General features: G+C 49.7%; 1 protein-coding gene across 2 annotated transcripts; it reads left to right on the top strand.

The window, feature by feature from the left end:
• Positions 1-2,149: 2,149 nt before the first annotated feature.
• S1PR3 (sphingosine-1-phosphate receptor 3) lies at positions 2,150-15,380 on the top strand. Of its 2 annotated transcripts, none has more exon segments than NM_001101186.1 (2): positions 2,150-2,206; positions 11,698-15,367. In NM_001101186.1, a coding segment is annotated over 1 exon segment (1,137 nt). In that variant the 5' UTR covers positions 2,150-2,206; positions 11,698-11,840; the 3' UTR covers positions 12,978-15,367.
• The last annotated feature ends 504 nt before the right edge of the window (positions 15,381-15,884 follow it).

Below are 15,884 nucleotides of genomic sequence, written 5' to 3'. Positions count from 1 at the left end.
GATTTCCCAGGCAACAATACCGAAGTGGGTTGCCTTTTCCTTCTCCAGGGGATCTTCCCAACCCTGTGACAAAACCCACATCTCCTGCACTACAAGTAGATTCTTTACCACTGAGCCACCAGGGAAGCCCAGTTCTCTCATTAGTTCTGCATTTGCGAAACATCATTCCTCTGGAGAGAGCTGTCCCTGCAGAGGGGAAGACTTTTATCCCACAGACTCTTAGGGAGAACTGGTTCTCTCCAGAAAAGTCATGAGAGAATATGGTCTCTAAGAGTTGTGTGGGGGCACAGAGGGCACCCCCCCCCCAAGTCAAGGTCCACTGTCTGAGCTTTAAGGGAAGGAGGAGCAAGCAGAGTTGGGCACTGGGCCAGTTAGAGGACCGTGTATGGATAGAGCTGCTCAGGATGGGAAATCTTTGCGGAAAAGGAGTTTCAGATATGCCTGTATGTCAAATCCTCTCATGTCCCTTGGATACCTGCAGTAGAGTCTCACAAGTTTTCAGGCTTCTGGAGTCCAGGTCCTGACACTGGTTTTGGAGGCATCACTAGGCCTCAAGGTTGCCCTGGTGATGTCAAGATTTCAGACATCATCCAGTGAATGAAGATATGGGCACCAATCAAAACAAACCTAGTAGTGCATTTTTCACAACGCGAAGCAACTAATTGAACAGACTTGTCAATGAACCAACTGATTGTTTTGGTCAGTTGTAAGCACCATGGCCAGTACTCTTTCTTTTTACCCTGGTCGTGGTGATTGGCTGAAAATGCGTGATCTCTCGTCTCCTTTTCCTGACTTGCTGTTGTAGAAGTGGAAAGATGAGAACACACTTGGTTCCCCTTGTAATCTGGAGCAGAAATGGCTTCTCAGAGCTGGCACAGGATACTCTGAGCCAGTTGGGAAGGCGACCAGAGGGAACTCAGAGTAGATTAAGTGGAAGCAAGGCGAGGGCAACACCAGCCCTCCACTGAGCGCCAAAGGTGTGCAAACCCACACCAATACCCCTTTTTCTCCAGGGCTGGGCTTTCTCAACAGGGACCAATTCAAAAGGCAGGCAGAAGTGCTGGCAACTTGCATTCCCTTGCCTACCCATCAGGGCTCAGTCCCACCCCTAATGGGCATTTGCTCCCAGCTTGAGGGGAAGGATGCTTGGGGTTCCTCCTCTAGAAGCAAGAGCGAATCACAGACAGGTAACTGAGCAACTCCCCAACTTGCTCCAGGGAGCCCTGTGGTCCCAGTCCCCTCTTCCCAGGAATGCACAGCCTTGCTATGATATCAGGCCTTCTGGTTCCTTCTTCCTGCCTCTCTCCTTTTCCTCCTAACCCTTCCCCTGCCCTCCCCTCCTCCACCCCCTGCCCAACCGCCCATCTCTTTCTTTTTCCATCCGGCTAGAAGCTTGGAGGGTTGGTTCTGTGTTCACTTACTCAGGACCTTCACTTTCCCTGTCCAATAGAGTTGGTCGTCCCCTCCCTGGGGATTCTTCTTTAGGAAGCTTTCACATAGACTATCTCATTCATACACACAAGAGAGGCGAATCGCTGAGATCTGCCCCTGCAGGCCCACGAGCTCTTGTGCCGGGGTAGATCCGGGGATTCAGAGCCTGTGTGCCCTCCGGGAAACAGCCTCTGCCCTGGAGGCTCAGAGCAGAACGGAGGTGGTAGGCGCAGGGTTCAAATCAAAATGCGGCCAGATGTCTCCCCTCAAGTCGGCGGTCAGTCAATTCCAACCAAAAATGATCGTGATCGCGACAAAGATGATGATGATGAAACTAACAGCAATAATTGGCAGACCCTCGCCCTCAATGCACCCGGTCCACGCCTAGTCCCGATCCGGTTTGGACCTTCCCCGCTGGGTGCTGGGCAGGGGTCAGCAGCCTTGAACTACTCGGCGGGGCGGAGGATCTGAAGGGCAGTTCTGGGACAGAGGCGGAGGGGCGAGCCAAGCTCAGGGGGACTGCCGAGGGAGGCGGGGGCGACAGGAGAATGTCAGGGGCCCGCCAGAGGCTCGACTGCGGGGGCGGACACGAAAGGCGGGGACACTCCAGGGGTGGCAGTCGGGGAGGAGGATAAAGGGGTTGAGGAGCGAGAGCGGGAGCCGGGAGCGAGAAAGTGGGATGCTGGGGCTGCGGGGAGGGGAGAAGGGATGGGGATATAGGGGCTCAACGCTGAGGGAAGAAGTACAAACGTGGTGGGGACCGAGAAGTGACGAGGTGAGGCCAGAGGGCGGGGAGACGGGGGAGGAGCCAAGGACGGTGCGGAGCGCGGGAAGCCGGAAGGTGGGGACTCAAGGTGCCGGGGGGAAAAGATGCTGTGGGAGAGCCGCAGGGAGCGGGGGAGATGCAGCGGGGCCGGGAGATGGGGCGGGGAGCCGGGAGGTGCGGAAGGAGGTCGGGGTAGGAGGGGTATTGCGGGGGCGGGAGTAAGGACGCGGGCAGATGAGGGCTGGACGGCAGGGCAGGGAGGCGGGGCGCGGGCCCAGCCCCCGAGGTTAGCTGGAAAAGTTGGCGCCGGGGCCGGCGGGGGCAGAGGCTGAGGAAGCCGGTCTGGGAGACACGCGACAGGAACCCGACGCTCAGCGCGGTGGCCGCAGGAACCCGAGCGAGACTCTGCGGCCCGGGCAGTGTCCCCAGCCCCGAGCGCCAAGTCTATCCCGGCGCCCCGGCACTGGGAGGGGAGGAAGGGGTGCCAAGATGCCGAGGGTCCGAGCGCCCTTCTCGGATGGAGGTGAGCCGGCGGGCCCCCGGGCTGGGTGGGAGCAGCCGGGTCCGCTTTTCTTACGGATTTCCAGCCCGTCTTCCAGGCCATCCAGCCCATCGCGACGTGGACCTGGGCGGGCGAGCACACCACATCAGCATCGCCCATTCCCACCAGGTCGTCCATTCTGGTGACTGAACCCGGGCAGGGGAAGTGGGGATGGTTCCTTTTTAAACTACAGTTAGAGCATTTAAACGCCGAATGAAAGAGAAGTGACTCTTCACAGAGACACGCCATGGGTCCTTTTCCTGGGATAATTAAGTTTATACGGCCTGGAATGCGGACCTGGGGGCTCTGGAAGTGTGTGTTCTTGTTCCCTTGGGGAAATCGTTCTATTTTATTTTCTTGGCCACAAAGTTCCAGTTTTCCTTCTATTTCTCAAACAAGGCAGTCAGTGCTGTGGGAACCGGGCGGGGGGCGGGGTTGGGGGGGCGGGAAGAGGAGTCTGGAAGACAAAAGTTCTATGATGAAGTAATGAGGTTCCCAGGGAAGATCAGTAAGTTATACTCATATCTGGGATAAATCCGGGGAAGCGACAGGACTGGTCCTTCTTCGAGCCGATTGCAGGAAAGTGCTAACTTTGCCACTTTTAACCCCCTGCCCCCACCATAGTCTCCAAATTGTTCTCTCCTCCTTCTCCTTACTTTCTCTCTTCCTGACGTTGGACACTGCCAAGGACATATTTCTTTGTGGTGTATTTATATTTAGATGTAAGAGAGGGACTTCTTGTTGGATTTTTAAAGGAAACATGCTTTACTTTGAAGATGAAGAGCATGAATGAGTCTGGCTCTTCTGGAGCTCTGGGTACTTCCAGAATTAGGCATCTTTTTAAAGTCTGGAGTTAGAAGTTGCAGACATTGTACAGAATCTTGAAAGTAAAGTGTTAGTCACTCAGTCCTGTCTGCTTCTTCATAACCCCGTGGGCTGTAGCCCACCAGGCTCCTCTGTCCATAGAATCCTCCAGGTAAAAATACTGGAGTGGATAGCCATCCCCTTCTCCGGGATCCAAACCCCCATTGCAGGCGGATTCTTTTCCATCTGAGCCATCAGGGAAGCCCCAAAGAATTATGTCTTCATGATTTATCTTTACAACATTCCTTTCTTCATTGATGAAAATCGTACAAGCATGGTTAAGAAAAACTTAATTCCTAGAAAGTACAAGGGCAGGATTATGATCTGTGGGTATATGACTAATGAGGATGGTGGTGGTTCTGGGGCGGGGGGGGTGTGTGTATGTGGTGCTCAAAGAGTTGTGGACTCACTGATGCAGAGCTCAGTGCCAGTTTGAATACTGTTATTACCATAGGTGAACCACACATTGGGTTTTCTCAGTCAGAAAACTTTCACTTTGGGCCTGCTAGTCTAGGCGCTCTAGTCTCCTGACACCAAGGATCCAAAACGCAAAATCAGCCCTTAAGATACAGATGCAATGATTCCTCGACCAATATTCATCTCTGAAAATGCTGCTTTCCTCTTTATATTTGTGAATTCCATTAAAATGCATGACTCTCCTAATTTTCTACCATATGTGGATACTGAAGCTACCATTTCCTGTACAAGGCCTACCTTATGATTTGGCCTAATGACTTTATGTCTCAAAATTTAGGGACTGATTTTCCTTTACCAGGAAATGATGACACTAATTTGATTCCATGGTATCTCTTCGACTCCCTAAAAATGTTTCAAGACCTACTGTCTATGCATATATTTTTGTTACAAAGACATGGGAATTTGAGCATAAAATAATCTTGAAACATTTGTTGTTGCCCAACTGGAAAAACCCTTTTTCTCTGCCAGGACTTGGGACTATGACTCTGGGGCTGATACAGCTGGCATGGCAGCCTTGGGCAATCTACTGTGTTGGCCAGTTAGCCGAGACTGAGCTGCCCCCGGGCTATACAAGGCTTTCTGTTTCCTCACATTTGGTTTCGTGATTCCTTTCTTATCAGTTTTCGAGCCATTTTGTATTATTCCCTTGCCATATGTTTTCTGTAAAATTGGTTAATTACCTTAAGCGCATTGAAATATACACATTACCATATGTAAAATTAAATAACCAGTGAAGATTTGCTGTTTGAAGCAGGGAACTCAAATCAGGTGTTCTGTGACAACCTAGAGGGGTGGAATGGGGTGGGAGGTGGGAGGGAGCTTCAAGAGGGAGGGCACATATGTTCACCTATGGCTGATTCTTGTTGATGTATGGCAGAAACCAGCACAATATTGTAAAGCAATTATCCTCCAGTTAAAAAATAAATAAATGAAAAAGAGATATTCCATGAGCTTTTGGAGACGATATGCTAGACTTAGTGGAATCCTGTCTAGCTTTAGTTAATAATACTTTTTAACTTGTTGTTATAGTTACCAGGCATAAAGTTACCTTTTGTTTCATTTTTATTCTGTTTTTGAGGAATCACAGTGGCATCTGTGAGAGGGCAGGGGATAGCCAGTCAGGTAAATCAGTGACAAGGTTGTTCAGAGGACAGTGTGGAACTGATCAGGTGGTTCTAACATCTGGTTGGAACCATAAGCTGGAGTGGGAATCCTGAGTCATTTTTAGGCTCTTTGGCCTTGAAGATGCTGCTCCATTTCCTTGGGGTCAAAGTTTTCCATATGTTTCAGTCAAGCCCCCAGATTCAGCATTCCAGCATTTTGCTAGCATAGTAGCTAAAAGTAGTTCGGTCCCAAGTATGCTGGTGACACCCGTGTCTCTAGATAGGTAAGGAACACATGGAAGTGCAACAGCTTCTGGAAGAGCTTATCCCTAATGTGGTGCACTAGAATCCTATGACATGGGCATCCAGCCCAGCGCAGCCTCTTCCAAACTGTGCCACAGGTTCAGTTTCCCGCTGTGTCCATTTGGAAGCAGATGCTGTGGTGGGCTCAGACATGGCGCCTGCAAGGCACAGTGCGCAGTGCGCATGCCAGGCCACCGAGCAAGAGTGCTGTTGTGGGAACAGATGAAGGGAGCCCCGCGGTTACCACTTCCTGCCCAGAACACCTCTCATTTTCGTATGCCTAGAGGAACTCATTTCCACACACTTTGATTCGTGCTGTGACAGCCTTGGTAGAAATTCAGTCCTGTACCCTTCCTTAGAAAAAACAGAGAAGAGAAAGTTTGAGAAACCTGGCAGAAAAGCAATGAAGATAAAGACCTCTTGCATCAAAAGCATTTGCCCTCAGACTGATGAGCCTGGATGCCCAGGAGAATATGCAGAGAGGCAGATGTTCAAGCTGGACTTGATTGTGGGCACAACCTGCATACATGGGACTCCTTGGACTGCTGTCAGATCTCTGTTAGCATCTGAGCCTTGTTTGCTGAGAGAATAACCTTTGGAGAAGCTGCATAAAAGTAGGAAATCCGACCAGGGACAAACTTGCTTCCGCAATCTGGAGAAGAAAGGGGAAGATGTAGAATCCTGATGTGGTTCATCTGTAACAGCCTTTCTCACCAGGCGCTCCACTAATAGGTCCAGAGCAACATGCAGGCATGCAAGGCTGAGTATGTAACACCTCTTGTCATGAACCATCTCTGAGAGCAGAGTGAGGTCACCTAAGAAACCCCTGAGTGACGGGAAATACTCATTAGCAAAGGAATTTTGTTGGGGCCATGAAACGGCCAACTCATTATTTCCTTTCTAAATTCTTCTAAGTGGGGGGAAAAATATCTTGCTTTCCAAGAAATTTTACTTGTGGACAAATGCTTTGTGTTTTAATTCAGTTTATGGGATGAAATGGGAGAATATAGCATTTTAAAAATATAATGCCTTGCATCTTACCAGGAGAAATCAATGTCTCACAATCTTATTGTGCCTTTTTTTTTTTTTTGGCCATTACAAAGAGAAAGAGACAGACCCCAGACTGGTGAAATATTTTCCTCTGTTTTTTTTTCCCTTTTCCTTCTTTTTATAGTTTGTTTATTTTTCAAAGTGATGTGAGTAGAGAAAGTGACTCTCCAGCATGGAAAACACATCTGGAATCCATTGGGCCCTGCCTGGCTCCCTCCCCCTCCCCCAACAGATGCTCTTCCTTGGAATGGAGGGAGGGGGATGGGGTGACACCCCTATGAACCACCTTCTAGAAGGTGTCATATTCCTTCTCTGCAGAAAGAAAAGCCTTGGTGTTGGAATGCCTTGAGGTAGACTCGAAGACCCCACCTGAATGAGGATGGAGTGAAAACTCAGGTAGCAGATCTTTGTTGAATAGATGGAAGGCAAGCCCAGGAGTGGGCAGTGTACTATCTTTACCTTCACAGTGAGATGCAGGCAGTCAAATCCTCACTCAGAGTGGGTGAGGGGAGAAGTCTGCGGGGGTCTGGATGACCTGAGCACAGTTTGGGAGGAGAGCTCTGCTTACGGATATAAGTAAGGCCAGCTCTCAGGCACAGCTCTGTCGGAATCTGGGTTTGTTGGAAGGCCACTGCGCATGAGCAGGAGCACCCACATGTCTTCTATAACTGGCCAGGTTTTCTGAATATGTACATGACTAGCTGGCACCCAGCGACATTTTCAGCATTAGGCTGTATTTTTCAGTATTCAGGTGGAAATTAAGCAGTGATCCAGTTTTTACAATGGAAAGGCAGATACTGGTCAGGTCACTACCAGCCCCGGACACTTATCTTTTAAAATAAAGTGTGAGCATTTGTAACGTGTAACTCTCACCCTCGCTGGGGACTTCTCCAGCTACCCACAAAGACAGTTCTCAGGACCACTGGCTGAGACCCGTAAGCCTCTGTGGGGACCCTCCATCAAAATCCAGCCTAGGCATCAGCAGTAGGAAGTCCACGGTACCCCTTGGGACACAGGCCGTGGGGGACATCCTCAACTCATCCTAACAGCACTGCTGAGGACAACGGCACAGGGAAGCCACTCCACGTCCACAGCCCAGAATGTATCCGTCCACCCAGCGGGAGCAATGGGAAGGAGTTACCCGCATCTCTCTGCATGACTCACCTTGAGCAGGAAGCTCACAGGAACACCACATTGAGAAGAAGATGCCAGGCACAGCTTCATGACTCCATTTATGTGAGGGTCAGACACAGGCTAAATTACTCTAAGGGATAAGAAGTCCAGAGAGTGCTCCATTCTAGTGGTTAGTGACTAGAAGAGGCCATGAGGGATAGGAAAGGTTGGGTCTCCCAGGGGCCCTGGTGCCCGCAGTGCCCAGCACTCCTGCAGTGACTGGCAGCAGCAGGGTGGGTGAGCCACAGAGGGCCGATGCCCACCTCTCCATGAGCAGAGCCAGCTGACTCTCAAAGATTCGGGGACCAGGGAGGGGACAGAGCGTTCTCCCCGCAGACTTGGAGTCTGTGTTGCGTCCCTCCGGATGGAGGCAGGAATTCGCCCATGAGACGGTTTTGGCCATGCGTAGTGGCATTCAGATCTATCCAAAATCAATCTTATCTTTGGCCTGGCACAAAACTCTCAGATGGGATCAGCTTTTTAATATTGTTAATCTAAAGAAAATAAGCTTTTGGGTTCCAAAGAGAGATGGGTATCTTCCAGTTACGCAAAGTGTGGAGATTGGTATTTTATAACAAAAAATGTTCTGAGAAAATATGCTCCTTGAGTGATACATATTTAATTAAGGGAAATCATTAATCGAGCATTAATGGGAAGATGTGTTCACCCTCAGGATTCATGGTTTTGATGGGTTTCTGGCACATCTTAAAGTATTGTTATTTTGGTTATTTTCTTGCTGGGTATTCGTTTTTGTTGTTTCCTTTCATACCTTCTACTCAAGTTTATCAAAACTCTACATATTGAAGGGGAAAAAAATGAATGTGAGTCTGTGGAGCCTGCCGTGTACTTCCTCCGCCCTTTATTCCCAAGAGAAGTCCACATCCAGCAATTTTAAAGGGACTCGCAGCCCTGCTGTCTGTACTGTAGAGCACAGTCAGAGGGGCAGAGACTGTCTCGAGGAGGCCATGAGGTATTCAAGGCCATGGAGTTATCTCAGGCAAACTAGGGCACAGGAGAGAAACTTTGGACATACCTGTTTTCAAAAGGCTTTCAGATGCAGTTTCCTGGAGCTGTTTCGCCCCAGTGTGAGGGGGAATTACGATACAATTCCCATTGTTCTCCTTTTCTGTAATGTTTGTATATTTTTATCATTCAGGGTCTTCTGGTGCTAAGTCACCATCATAACTCCTCACGTTATGCTCACCAGTATCAGGTCCTGGGATGGAGGGGCGGCCACCTGGACATGGCAGCCGGTGGCCTGGAGTGGTGGGGGCAAGGGCGAGCGTGGGGACAGGGAGTGTTGGAGGGCCCTCCGGCCAGCTATATGACCCCACTGCCACCAAAGGAAAAACAGCCCCTCTCAGGATGCTGCCGCTTTGTGACTCTCACTGGAGCAGCCCGTGTGTTCCTCTGCCCTACCTTTGGGTCATGCCTTTTCTGTGAACAAGGACACACGTGGTGCCGTGACAGGGTATCCATGCGGGAATGCCAAGCACTCTCTCAGGGTTGTGCTCTGGGGTGGGAGGTGTTGGAAAGATAACCAGGCGACTAGGTTCTCCTGTGCCTGGTTTCCTACAACAGCCAGGAAGGGTCAGCAAAGTGGGAGCACAGAGACTCCATTCAGCGCCCACAGACGAGAGCACTTAGATGAACAGCAACGAGGGGCACATGCATTTACTGGGCACCGTTAATGTACGTGGTGGTGTGAGAGGAGATGGAGAGGATGAAATAAGGGGCTCCAGGAAAGTGCTCCGAGAGTGTCAGCTGCTGCTCCTGTCTCTATCCTTAAAAAACACTTTGCAGTTTGTTTTAAAAAGTGGTGTGCTGGGGCAGGATGATTCCAGAAAACGCTATAGAGCTGGTAGAAGTTGACCTGGAGCCTTAAGGATGGGCATGATTTAAATAAAAATGGAAAAGAGGTAAGCTGGTGGGGGGGAGTGGCCCACGAGCTGACTCCCACCATCCCTGCTTCTGTCTCTGGGAGACCAGGCCCCTTATCACAGACCAAGCAGGGGGGACCAGAGCTGGCTGGGGAGTCTGCCTCCTGCATGAGGCCTCACAGTGCCCCTGGGTGAGGGGAGACAGCCCCAGGGTTGGATGCTGCCTCCGAGGCTCATCAGCGATGTGGAGACCTTGGCAGGCCCCAACATTTGGTGGTAAAGCTGACTCCCAGCCCTCCGTGACCTCAAACTGCACTGAGACACCAGGGGCTCATGTGGTTTCCACAATAAGCCACAAACAAACCTCCAGGACACAGAAGAAATCTCTGCAAAGAAGCAGTGGGATCATTGTTGCCCCATGTCAGAAAACCAGTCTCACCCAGATTAAGGGAGTGGAGGCTTGACAACATCCTCAGGGCCCTGGAACCAGCACCCAAGTGGCAGGAGAGCATCCACCTGGAGGGCCCTTGGTCAGGAAGCTCTGTCTGGAGCCTCCTCTGCTTCCCACTCACAGAGCAGCTACCCAGGCTGAGCCCCAGGGTCCCCCTGCCACTGAGGCCTTCTCTGGAATGAGCTCAGCAGTTGTACCAGGCCTTCAGATTCCACTGCACCCCAAAATGCAGAGCCCCATTTCTCTGGAGAGTGGTCCATGTGCCACCAAGCCAAACTGAGGGCTGCGACTTATAAAAGTTGAAAAACTTCAGCGGATCCACACAGTAGGCTGATGTAAATTGACCTTGTTTGAGTTTAATTATGTATTTAAATATTCAAATAATTTTGATTTAGAATCAGTGCATTTAGCAAAAACCATTTCTACCTTGGTACTTGGGTCTGCTCTGCCTTGGACATCACAAGAAGCCTTTGGATAAAGCCACGTAGGGCTGGGGGGTGCATAGAGGTCTGGAGGGCGGAGGGCCGTTGGAAGCCTGGCTCTTGGGCTCTCTGCCCCACCGTCACCAGTGCTCCCAGGTTGGTTGTTTCTTTCCATCACACACACCGGTTGAGTTTTGGCGGTTTCGACAGTTGTATCTAAACTCTGAATTTTAAGCCAAACTCAAAAATCCACTTGTTTGTCCTTGCTCTTCTTCCTTTAGTCTCAGTAGCAGTTGATTCCACTTTTACAGGTTTATATTCTTTCTTCCCCTGGCTCCACGATTAGCTGCTCGCTCAGGGAGTGGCCCTGTGGGCCATGTGTGGGCTGTGCTGTTCTTCCTTTGGTGACCAGATGGTTTGTCTCTGAGCTCTCTGTGGGGCAGACCTGGGGGCCATCTAGATTTGATTTCTGGTCTTGGCCTTGGTCCCAGGGATTCCAGGGAAGTGTGACTACTTCCTACAACATTGCTCCAAAGCCCACCAAGGAGGTTTCAGAAATCAGTGGGCCTTATTCTGAATTCCATCCTATTTTTTGGGCCTGACATAATCTCTGTTTTTCTCTCAGTAACTGGGAATAAGGGTTTACCAGCTCCTGGGCAGGAGATGGGGCTGCTCAGGTGGTGCTAGTGGTAAAGAATCCACTTGCCCATGCAGGAGACACAGAGATGCAGGTTCGATTCCTGGATTGGAAAGATTCCCTGGAGGAGGGCATGGCAACCCACTCCAGTATTCTTGCCTGGAGAATCCCGTGGACAGAGGGGCCTGGCAGGCTAGAGTCCATAGGGTCACACAGAGTTGGACATGATTGAAGTGACTTAGCATGCACGCATGCACAGTAGATGAGTATGAACTGGTTAGCGTTTTAAGTGCCTTGAGATTTCCAGGTGGAAGTGTTCTTTGGGTTTAAATCCGTGTGTTTGGATTACATGATTGAATGGTGGCAGTGCCCAATGACAGAATTTCCCTCCTTGGCAACTGTAGACACAGAATTGCTTCTTCTGGGCTCCATAGTCACATAGGAAGTTGGCCTGGGTTAAAGGCCCTCTTTGGGCCCTTATGGACCAGCCACCCAAATGCTTCAGCATTTTTAGTGCCTTTCTCCAACTCTGTTGCTGCTGTTGTTTTTAGGTGCTGTTACTTTATCACTGGGCTCTCTCTCCTTTTGTCTTTTCATAGGAGCCTATCCTCAACACCCTAGCCGGTGTTTCGCCTGGATCCCTGTTGCAGCCTAAGCAGAAAGCAGTGTTTTCCCTGGAAATGGACGTTCTCAGGGCGCCCTCTGGTGGATTCAGGAGCTAACTGATTGTGAGTTCCAAGCGATGGCGATGATTCTCACGCCACGCCCCAGACCTTACACCTCCAACGAAACCCTGCACGAACATTACAGCTACGTGGGCAAGCTGGAAGGCAGGCTGAAGGACGCCCCCGAGGGCAGCACACTCACCACCGTGCTGTTCTTGATCATCTGCAGCTTCATTGTTTTGGAGAACCTGATGGTCTTGATTGCCATCTGGAAAAACAATAAATTCCACAACCGCATGTACTTTTTCATTGGTAACCTGGCCCTCTGCGACCTGCTGGCTGGCATTGCGTACAAGGTCAACATTCTGATGTCGGGCAAGAGGACACTGAGCCTCTCCCTGACGGTCTGGTTCCTACGGGAAGGCAGCATGTTTGTGGCCCTTGGGGCGTCCACCTGCAGCCTGCTGGCCATTGCTATCGAGAGACACTTGACCATGATCAAAATGAGGCCGTACGATGCCAACAAGAAGCACCGCGTGTTTCTTCTGATCGGGATGTGCTGGCTCATCGCATTCTCACTGGGCGCCTTACCCATCCTGGGCTGGAACTGCCTGCACAACCTCCCCGACTGCTCCACCATCCTGCCCCTCTACTCCAAGAAGTACATCGCATTCTGCATCAGCATCTTCATGGCCATCCTGGTGACCATCGTGATCCTGTACGCACGCATCTACTTCCTGGTGAAGTCCAGCAGCCGCAGGGTGGCCAGCCCGCACAACTCAGAGCGGTCCATGGCCCTGCTGCGGACCGTGGTGATCGTGGTGAGCGTGTTCATCGCCTGCTGGTCCCCCCTCTTCATCCTTTTCCTTGTGGACGTGGCCTGCAAGGTCAAGGAGTGTGCTGTCCTGTTCAAGGCCCAGTGGTTCATCGTGCTGGCTGTGCTCAACTCCGCCATGAACCCCATCATCTACACGCTGGCCAGCAAGGAGATGCGGCGGGCCTTCTTCCGACTTGTCTGCACCTGCCTGGTCAGGGGCCGGGGAGCCCACTCTTCACCCATCCAGCCCGCTCTCGACCCAAGCAGAAGCAAATCCAGCGGCAGCAACAACAGCAGCCCCTCCCCCAAAAGCAAGGAAGACCTCCCCCAAACGGCCGCCTCACCCTGCATCACCGACAGAAACAAAACCCTGCAGAATGGAGTCATCTACAAGTGAGAGTGCAGGCCTCAAGGAACCTGGGGTCCTTGCATCGCCACAGGAAGAGCGGCAGCCAACCCTGCAGCCACGTTCTTCTGGATTGCATGCCTCACCCATGGGGGTATTTCCAGATCTGGGACTCGAGAAAGCTGTTCTGCCAACAGCCTGGACTGGTGTGGATGTCTCTTAAGGAGGGGACTCAAGGAATTGCTGATGCATTTCAATGCAGACACCATGCCTTGTCCATTTAGGCTCTAGGGTCTTCCAAATGTACCAAGCTGCTGATGTCAGCAGCCGACTTCTCCTGAATCCTCCCTCCCCTCTGGCCTCTGTCTGGAGAGGGAAGGTGTCGGACCACACACACTGTGCAATGTGTTTCCCAGGAACCTCTTCATCCCAGGATGATGTTCTGTGACTGTACACTACATCGACTGTGCACAGAAGGATGCTATAGTCATCATTTCTGTTACAGAGCACTTGCGTTTCACATGTCTGCCACTGGTACATGTCAGCTGCAGTACATGGTGTCGTTATGTAACAGGGAGTACAAGTAAGTTCTGGCTGAACCCCCAAGTATGAGGATGTGACTGAGAACTAGGTGAACAGGTCAGTCCCAGTCTCCTCTGACTGACACAAAGTGTCATGTTAAGCAGATTTTGAAAGCGCAACCCCTCTAAAAGGGCTTGTCCGAGGCTGGTCTCAGATGTATGCATCTGACCCCCAACTGTCCTGAGATGCCCTTGACAGCATCTGGAGGATCCAGGAGAGAACAAGTGAGTTCTGTGGATGTACGTCCCCCAAGGGGACCCCTGCTTGTCTTCCGTCATTTCTCCCTGAGGAGTCTTAAGCTCATCCAAAAGTCAAATTAGCCAAATTACCCGGTTGTTTGGGGTTTCTCCAAATCCTAGAAAAGCCAGCCAAGGTATTCCAGGAGCCTGTGCCCCACACCAATCAAGAAAAGAATCCAAGAGGGAGAAGCAGAGGACAGACCCCTGGCCCATTTCACCTTTCCAACGTAATGGGGAGTTTCCGTTGAATTCGAAGATGCTTACAGGACAGCACTGTGATCCTGTGTTGAGTTAGAATCCGGATCAGAAAAGCACCAAGTTAGTAACCCCACTGTGCTGTTACGGCTGAGCAGCTGGGGCCGTCAACAGCCTTGTGGATTCCTGAAAGCTGACCCTGACCGCGACCATTAGAGCAGTTTAATTGTGATCTGGCAGTTTGTGCTTTCTTCAAAAAGATGTAGTAATACTGTAATCTTTCATTTTAACACAGGTTGACCCTGTACCACTCTTTACCTTTAGAAGGAATTATGTAGAAGGCATTTTTGTACACAGTCATCCCCAAGGATTCTTCATGAAGTACAAATGGATGAAAAATATACAAATTTGCAGAGTTATCATAAGTATATAGTTGATGTACTGAGTCCTTCGTTTTTTAAAAAGATAAAAAGGAACCTTCAAAAGGATTCTTATCTGCGTAAGCCTCACTTCAGAACCCCTGAAGTTTTTAGGTTCAGTGGGAATTTTGCCTGAGTAAAGACTAAAAGAGTAGTCTTAATACATGAGTAACTTTTCAGAGAAAAAGTGATTCCTCTTTGTTATCTCGTGCCAGCTCCTCTTTATAAAGGAACATTTTCATGGGTACTGGGTGACCATATACCACCCAACATCTTTCTTAATTTTTGTTGCTGATGGAGATAAATCCTATTTGCAAGGACATGCTCATCAGTGGCATTTTAGTTGTTTTCATTACATCACTGAAAAGGAGCTTATTCTCTTGTCAAACAGCCTGAGAAAACCAAGAACATTTATAGAAAAGTTAAGCATTAAGATACTGAGTTAAGAAAATAACAACAAAATTGCCTCCAAGAGCCAGAATATTGAGTATTGCATTTTGTCTTCAGTGGAGAAATGACTTAAGAACTTTACATATTAGTTCTGAGTTGCTTGGGGGCTCCAGCTCTCTGGCACTAAAAATATAACACTGCACCATAACCTCAACTTTTTTTGAGGTAGCACAACACTTTCAATCAATTTGAATGAAAAATACCCCAAAACAGACATTGTGTCTATTTGATATATGCAAAAAGTAATAATAATCAAATTTAGTACCAAGTGTTGGAGAAGGAAATGGCAACCCACTCCCATAATCTTGCCTGGGAAATCCCATGGACAGAGGAGCCTTGTGGGCTACAGTCCATGAGGCAGCAAAGAGCTGGACACGATTGAGTGACTGAACAACAACAAAAAGTATCAAGTGTACAATCCTAACTAGCTAGCTGATCATCTAGAAGTTGAGTGTGTCAAAGCCAGAGAGAACCTGTCTGTTAGAGCTCATTCAGTTAGTAGCCTTTATCGAGTCCCATGTATGTTTGTTAAAAATAAAATAAAATAAAATTGAAAGCCTTTGTATAAACTGGTTGTTGGGAGTCCATGTGGGGAGCTGTGTACTCTAAGGCCACCCCTGATGATATGCAGAGTGACATCATGAACTCTCTCCTGCTGCTAGCTGTTCCTCCAGGAATTAAACCACTCTGAGAACCCTAGTTGCATTTCCCCTATACTTCCCAATAGAAGAACTGGTATTTTAGGAAACTTCGGTGTATTGGGTGCTAAAATTGGTGGAATAGCACCCAATACACCAAAGGTTCCGAAAATACCAGCTCTGCTTGTGGGAAGTGGCTCAGATGGTAAAGAATCCACCTGCAATGCAGGAGACCCAGGTTCAATCCCTGGGTCAGGAAGATTCCCTGGAGAAGAGAATGGCAACCCACTCCAGTATTCTTGCTGGAGAATTCCATGGACAGGGGAGCCTGGTGGGTTATAGTCCATGGGGTTGCAAAGAGTCAGATATGACTGAGCAACTAACACTTTTACTTTCCACCAATTTTGGTAGGTCAATAGGGAAGGAGGTTAATAG

This window comes from Bos taurus, chromosome 8 (genome assembly GCF_002263795.3).
Source record: "Bos taurus isolate L1 Dominette 01449 registration number 42190680 breed Hereford chromosome 8, ARS-UCD2.0, whole genome shotgun sequence".
In the NCBI taxonomy this organism is placed as follows: domain Eukaryota; kingdom Metazoa; phylum Chordata; class Mammalia; order Artiodactyla; family Bovidae; genus Bos; species Bos taurus.
This window is presented reverse-complemented; position numbering and strand designations above follow the sequence as displayed.